This window comes from Mytilus galloprovincialis, chromosome 8 (genome assembly GCF_965363235.1).
Source record: "Mytilus galloprovincialis chromosome 8, xbMytGall1.hap1.1, whole genome shotgun sequence".
Taxonomy (NCBI): Eukaryota; Metazoa; Mollusca; class Bivalvia; order Mytilida; family Mytilidae; genus Mytilus; species Mytilus galloprovincialis.
In genome coordinates, this window is record NC_134845.1 from 56605704 (window position 1) to 56613358 (window position 7655).

Below are 7655 nucleotides of genomic sequence, written 5' to 3' on the forward strand. Positions count from 1 at the left end.
ATTAGAATTTCCTTGAGCAGAGGATTCAAAATATTGTCCAGCATCTAAATCCTGCTAACATCTTCCTGGTTTTTTTTTTACTTGGTTTAACTAAAAACGTCAAATGTCTACGGTTAATTAACTTCACATATTTGCACTGAAAAATCCAGAGAAATTACGTTTGCACCAAACAAAATACTTCATGTAATTCCATGTTCTTTATTCCGTGATTAACTATTTCAAAATGATACAAACGTTATTTTAAAGCCCGAAGCTAACATACCATACCCTTTTCACAATTACTTAACCATAAGACGTTTGTTGCTTCTGTATTGGCTGCATTCCTTACCTTAAAAAAAAAATTGAGAAATATGACCTAAAATATAAACGAATTTAGAAATGAAGGACCGCAATCCAGGCACTCTTTTAAGGCTATGCACTGAATATACCGCTATGCACCGCTGCACTTGTTTGCATCTGTCCTAAGTCAGAAGCCTGTTGTTCAGTGGTTGCCGTTTGTTGATGTGGTTCATAAGTGTTACGTATCTCGTTTTCATATAGATTATACCTTTGGTTTTCCTGTTTGAATTGCCTTACACTAGTCATTTTGGGGCCCTTTATAGCTTGATGTTCGGTGTGAGCCATGGCTACGTGTTGAAGGTCGTACTTTGACCCATAATTGTTTACTTTTAACATCGCGATGACCGTGAGGGCATTCCGATGTATTGCTATAGCCTAGATTTCCATGACGTAACTTTCGTTTTGGGTTTGTAACCGATCTATCAACATGATAAATACGCAAACATTATCGAGTGCAAAATAACATTCCTTATAGTTTGTTATATAAGGGACCGTTCATTATTTATCTCCAGGGGGGGGGGGGGGTCATGAAAAAAATTGAATCTGATAGAGAGAGGGTCATTCTTTTTCAGGTTGATCAAGTAGGGGGTCATGATTTTATTGGCCATAGATTCATTGATCGCCATATAGCATGACCATAGACTATACATGTATAGTTGTTTGGGCACTTCAGAGCTAACGTGTCTCCTAGTTTGACTCTTTCACAAATATCAAACTGTCACTATCAGTGATCCAGCTAGAGCTAGTCACTTTACTCTTTGACTAATTTTATTGTCAAGTGACTAATGGATACTACCAAAAAATGTGCAAAATTAGTCACTCTTCTTATGTTTTTCTTAGCCATAATGTTATAGGACTAAGAAACTAGGAATAGAGACTACTACGGTGAGGTTGAATTTCCTGTCATTTATTCATCATCCACGCACGAACTTGTCTCAGAAAAAAATATATCTCTGTACATTAACCTCAGTTTCAGGTATAGAGATGTGATTTTTTATGTGACAACATGGTGCTTTTTTGACCATCCACAAAAAATCATTTTTGGTCATCCGATGTTCAGTACTTCAGTACTTTAATTACACATTGTGACTTGGATGGAGAGTTGTCTCATTGGCACTCATACCACATCTTCTTATTTCTATTTAATAAACTGCACAGGATTAAAATGAAGGGTGGGTCAAATAATTCTACTGTACATCCTGTGATTTTAATTTTTGAGTTTGCGCGTTCCTGGTGGAGTGAATCTAAACAAAAGGACAAATTTATGAGATATTTTCATTTTCAGGGTGATTTATTGGACTGATTGGGGCTCTAGTCCTAAGATTGAAAAAGTGAACTATGACGGTACTGGCAGGATGGTTCTTGCCAATGAAACATTGAAATATCCAAATGGAATTGTGCTCGATACTTCAAGTAGGTTTAGAGGACGTTGTTCTCGCGGTGTTTTTTTTTACTTTATACTAGTCAACTGCATCTGTATTTCTCTTATAAATGCATTCAGCTACATCAATATATGGATACAAAAAGGGATGTTTGCGATATACCAATCAAACAGTAACACTCGAATGGCATTCATGTGGTCTTCCATAACATAAGATTAGTGTTCTTACAATATGTAAAACACTTCCTTTTTATTTAATGACCAATTAACTATGTGCTGTGGGAGGAGGAGGGGGTTAGAGGTTATGAGTTTAAAAAAAAACACTTTTTCCAACTTTAAAGAAAAAAAGATTAAATCAGGGAGAAGGAAAAAACTTATGAATGAGAAAACTTGCACTTAGATTTATTATTAAATGACACAAAATAAAAATGATAATTTGATGCTTGCGTATAATGAAAAATATTTCAGACTGAAAAAATAACGAACCCCCGGCCCCGTGAAAATTAAATATTGGTTCCCTTCAGAGAAGTTGTGAATATAGAGGAAGCGTCAAAACAAGAAAGCTTTTTTTCAACCCTACTTTTGAAAAGTAAAGAGTTTATATAATTTATTTGAAATATTAATCAATAATTTCAAATAAATTCTTAAATCAAAATGTAATCCTGCTAAACTTTACTTATTTGACAATTTTAAATACAATTTATCAAATGTGTTTGTTTTTTTAAATTTCATCGAAGAACGTCATTGGTCATGATGATTTTATTGGTTTATGAACAGAAAGACAATATTATGTAAAGTATTACTTTCAATTAAATATTTTGTAATTCCAGACCATTACATGTTTCGGATTTTTTTTTTTTATCTTTTAGCGGGAAAACTCATTTTCTGTGATGCTGGAACAAACAAAATAGAATCAATGAACACCGACGGATCACAAAGGAAGGTCGTGTTTGAAGACGCTGGTGCACATTTCTATGGTATAGATGTAGATGGTACATATATATATTTCTCAGATTGGAACAAAGAGTGAGTTTTTAATATTTAAATCTAAATCAATACACATTATGAGGGTCTGGTGGAGGGTCTTTTATTTCTTTATTCTTTATTTTTTATACCATTCTCTTTATTCTTTATTTTTTATACCATTCTCTTTATTCGTTATTTTTTTTATACTATTCTCTTTATTCTTTATTTTGCCCATTATTTTTTATTCTTTACATTTTTTAACACCATTATTCTGTATTCTTACTTTTTCGGGGATCTGTTTTTCTGTATTCTTAAAATTTGTGTTCATTATTCTCTATTCTGTTAACCCTATCTAGACCTTCCCAATCGGCAATCCTCGGGTGAATCCGTTACTCTCCTTTTATATGAAGGTACGGAATCGGCCGAGTTGTGACGAATGTGAAACTTATCAATCGGCAATCCTCGGGTGAATCCGCTACTCTCCTTTTATATGAAGGTACGGAATTGGCCGAGTTATGACGAATGTGAAACTTATCAATCGGCAATCCTCGGGTGAATCCGCTACTCTCCTTTTATATGAAGGTACGGAATCGGCCGAGTTGTGACGAATGTGAAACTTATCAATCGGCAATTCTCGGGTGAATCCGCTACTCTCCTTTTATATGAAGGTACGGAATCGGCCGAGTTGTGACGAATGTAGACCTCCCCTTATCGCTATTGGTCCACCATTTGTGATAGGGATAATTTGTGTAAATTATGCATCTTCATTTGGAACTATTTAAAAAGTGTATTCTTCATAAATCTGATACTTTTGAACTTTCACTGACAAACTGTTCGGTCATAAATGGTCATTATATTGTTAAACTATTCATTATTTTATCGTAATCATTTTATTTGCAATGTTTGTCCGTCAAAGTAATTTCATTATGATGTAACGATTTTTCTTTATAAAGCTTTTTGTATTATAAGTAATAATTAAGTGTCAAGTATATTTTCACAAAGTCAGAAATTTGTTTCAAGATAATTCTTTTTGTAAATAATAGATAAAGTCACAGCTTTACATAGTTCTTAAGTTTTCTTATGTAAAGAATAATTAATCCTTTAGTCATTTCAATTACGGCGCTATTTAGCCTAAAGCTCAAACGACAGATTTTTGTTATAATCTTTTGTTAATTCTTATCGTATTATTTCATTGTCATTCAGTTATCTCCTTTCTATTATGAAATTGTCACCATGTAAATTCTTGATTTAAATATGTTTTCTGAAGTTTGTAACTTCAGTGAGAGTCGGGCATTCGTACTGGCAACATCCGCCGCACAATGTGTATCAATTTGTAAAAGTACATCAATTTGTAACATTTTGTAAAACTACATGTATTCCATCCTGAATCATTAAATTGTTAACTACTGCATAGGACTTGTGTCTAATTCTACAAGTGGAGTTAAAGCGAGTATTCACAGTCAGGTGACTAGATCTTAGTCATTATCTTATGTCGGCATCACCAACATCTGCAACCGGTCGTGGGTTGCAGCTCGTTATCAACTTCAAATCAGTAGCCAGTCTCCCGGTTACATTTATTAGTGGACATCACAGACATTGATTTAATTGGAAGCATAGAATATTTCTGAAGTAAAATATATACTGAGGTTGATAATAAAACAATAAAACATTTAGAAATTGCTACTGTCAAAACTTTTATTGAGGTGTGAGAAATATTAGAAAAAAATACTAAAAATTGCAAGTAATGACTCAAATACAAGTAATGACTCAAAGGAATGTTGCATTTCTTAACTTATAATTAATAAAATGATCAAGCAAATTTAATTTTTTACACAAAATAATGAAGATCGGTTATATTTACAGTCCATAATTTTTTTAATTTTTTAAATATATGACTAAATGCAATTTTTTTTATATTTTGTTAAGATTTTTATCAATTTAATCTTCCAGTCAAAATTCAATTTTACTAGCAAAAGCTTTGTCCAAATTGTCCATTTTAAGTGGTCACTAGTCTGTCAACACTGACATGACTTAGGTTGTGAGTTCGAACCCAGCTCGTGCTGTGCATTCGACTCCGAGCTTAATGAATTGATGATGATGGCCAGTCTCCCTCCCGCCTTCCTTTTATATTATATTGCCAAATGTGCTGAAAGTGGATTTTACCACAAAAACAAATCAATCAATTAATGTTCTACGTAAGCCATCATGACTGTCTAACTTATTGAACATCGTTTAACTGTAGTCGCCTTAATATAATGGAACTAGATATCTGTGTCACTATCGTAGTGCTTACTCCTCCTCCTCCTCCTCCTCCTCCTCCTGTTTATCCAAGGCTGAAGCTATCTCTATCGCTTTCTCCATCAAATATTTTGGATGGGTTCTTATCACTGGTTCTTATGTTCGATTTTTTTCTGATGTATTTTGTAAGATAATGGTCACGTCTTTTCCCTTTGTCCTTGTGTATGACATTCATTGACTTTGTTTGGTACTGTCGCGTGATCTCTTAGTAAACTATCATGTGTACATCTGCATCATATTTTATTATTGTTTTTCTCTAGTGGTGTCATGAAAATTAACAAAGATGGCACACACGAGCTTCCAATAGGGCCACCAGTATTTGGAAAAGTAAATGCAATTGCAGTTGTGACGATCTGAAAGGTACATTATTGATACAAATATATAGAATGAGATTAGAACAGTAACCGGTTTACCAAAAAAAAAAATGAACACCGAAATGGACATTACAAGAGGAACTCTTAGATCAATAAACTTAAAAAGGAACATTAAAATTGATCAAACAACCGAAAAATACTATTCATAAAGATGGACTTCTTGATCTTTGAAAAAATAATTTCCTTTTCCGCCTGCGAAATATGCCACATTGCATTGTTATAGAGCAATTACATCAAATTCTGTCCGTAAATAGAAATTAATTTTATGTACCTGTCACGGACCCTTGATTTAGATTCATATATTGATATTTGTAAAAATAAGAGATAATATGATTTTAACTGCACATAACGCTGATCGTATTAAGGGTGCATAACATTGTAACCTTTGAGGGTTTTTTTTATCAAGAAAAGGAGTTTAAAACGATGATAACTGATCTTTTAATTGAAAATATTACTTTAATAATTTCATGCGTCCGAAGCGCTTTTCTTTATTTACTTTCATCAAGATCGGTAACACCAAAACGCCAGGGATGTATAGATACATAGACACGTCTAGAGCTATATGACCTAAAAGTTATAAGTAACAGATTTATAGTTCAAAATACTATTAAAATGAAAATGAAAAACCCCATTGTATTTATATCCCGAATTTAAAATCATATCGAATGAAATCAAATTTGCTATGGGATTTAACAAGAAAACACATTCTAATTTTGCATTTTTTTTCCAGGTTGATAAATGTGAGAGTCAAAATTAGCACCTTACAAAAAAATAAAATATTGTTTCGTCATGTTCGTCGTGATTGGTATTCCTAATATTCTGTATTCCTGAAAATGCAAGATATGTTTTAAGCGATGGGATTGGGTATCTGAAATTTTGTGTTCCTCATTTACTAGTACATTCTATATATTTTTTCAACATTTTTAGCACAAAAAAACCTCTAAGGAGTAACAATATTTGGTTTACCCCGTTTTATCAGCATGTTTATTATAAAAGTGTATTTTGTCTCATTTTCTAGTCATGCAACCATTTGTCAATCTTCAACTCTCCTGGATTAAACAAAAAAAATAATCGTTTCATTTTGCCTTCATCACTAGAGGAGAGAACTGGTATAATTATACATGTTGTAAAAACTCCACTCTGTCCGTTCGTCCGATATTGATTGATTGATTGTTGGTTGCTTAACGTCCAGTGGCAAATATTTCATGCATATTCAGGACGAGAACAAGTTCACAATAAATACAATAGGTAGGTTGATACAATAGAGGCCATCTGGGATGATGGTCGGGGAAATTTGGACTGCTACTGGAAAATGAGGGTATATTGGATAGGGACAGAAATTTTGCCTTGCAACAGGCCACCTACGGACCCCTCAAAGAGTTGCTGCAAGGGTTCTTAACGTTCAAAGAGCGTGGCACTCTCTTTACACGAGGCATCGGATTTAACGTCCCCCTTCTGACCGGACGTGACTGCGAACTTGATACATCCCGCACAGCCAAACGGACTCCCCACTTTGGCAAGCGTTTTACTGCCGGTCGGGAGAAGACCAAGTGACCATATTTCTAAACCCCAGCCGTCCGATACAGACAAAGGATACAGAGTGTGTGTCATGCTTAGCTGAAGAGCGTTCCATCAGAATTTTATCATTGGATGCTAAACAGGATAACTGTTAAATATAAAGAAGGAGATGTGGTATGATTGCCAATGAGACAATGAGATAATGAGAGGATAAATGGCGTAAAAGTTATCATCTACGGCCTTCGAAAAAAAAACCACATACCGCATAGCAAGCTATGAAATACCAAATTGTACAACAATTCAAATTTCATTGGCCTGATTTATGTAAAAAAAATAATTATTATAATACACAAAAAAACGACAACCACTCAATTACAGGCTCCTGACTTTGGGAAAGGCACATATAGAATGTGGCGGGATTAAACATGTTTTTGACCACAGAACATAAGAACAAGCTACAAAAATCAGTTAAAAAGGCTTGACTTATCAGATCGATGCAACGAAAAACAAACAGATAACATATATTTTAAAGACAGAAAGTACAGATCTTAGAGTACTCGCAGTTACTGAAAGCTAGCCCAATTCAATAACAACTAAAAAAAATGTGTTCTAGTACATAAGACAAAGGCTATTTTGTAGATTACATGTCTTGCCCGAAAATTTCCGGGCATTTTTATTGTACTTTTGCAGAAACATTAAATATGTATATGTCTCATTGTTTGCATTATTGAACGTTTAAATCAAGAAACATGAATATAAATGAAATATGAGTTTTGGTC

General features: G+C 33.7%; 1 protein-coding gene across 1 annotated transcript in view; it reads left to right on the forward strand.

The window, feature by feature from the left end:
• The window catches only part of LOC143042250 (low-density lipoprotein receptor-related protein 2-like), a 34764-nt gene extending 28616 nt beyond the window's left edge, over positions 1 to 6148 (forward strand). Inside the window, exons 17-20 of the mRNA XM_076214511.1 lie at positions 1625 to 1752; positions 2590 to 2746; positions 5245 to 5344; positions 6089 to 6148. Of these exons, the coding sequence (XP_076070626.1) occupies positions 1625 to 1752; positions 2590 to 2746; positions 5245 to 5341 (382 nt within the window). The 3' untranslated portion in view covers positions 5342 to 5344; positions 6089 to 6148. The remainder of the gene's footprint in view (positions 1 to 1624; positions 1753 to 2589; positions 2747 to 5244; positions 5345 to 6088) is intronic.
• The last annotated feature ends 1507 nt before the right edge of the window (positions 6149 to 7655 follow it).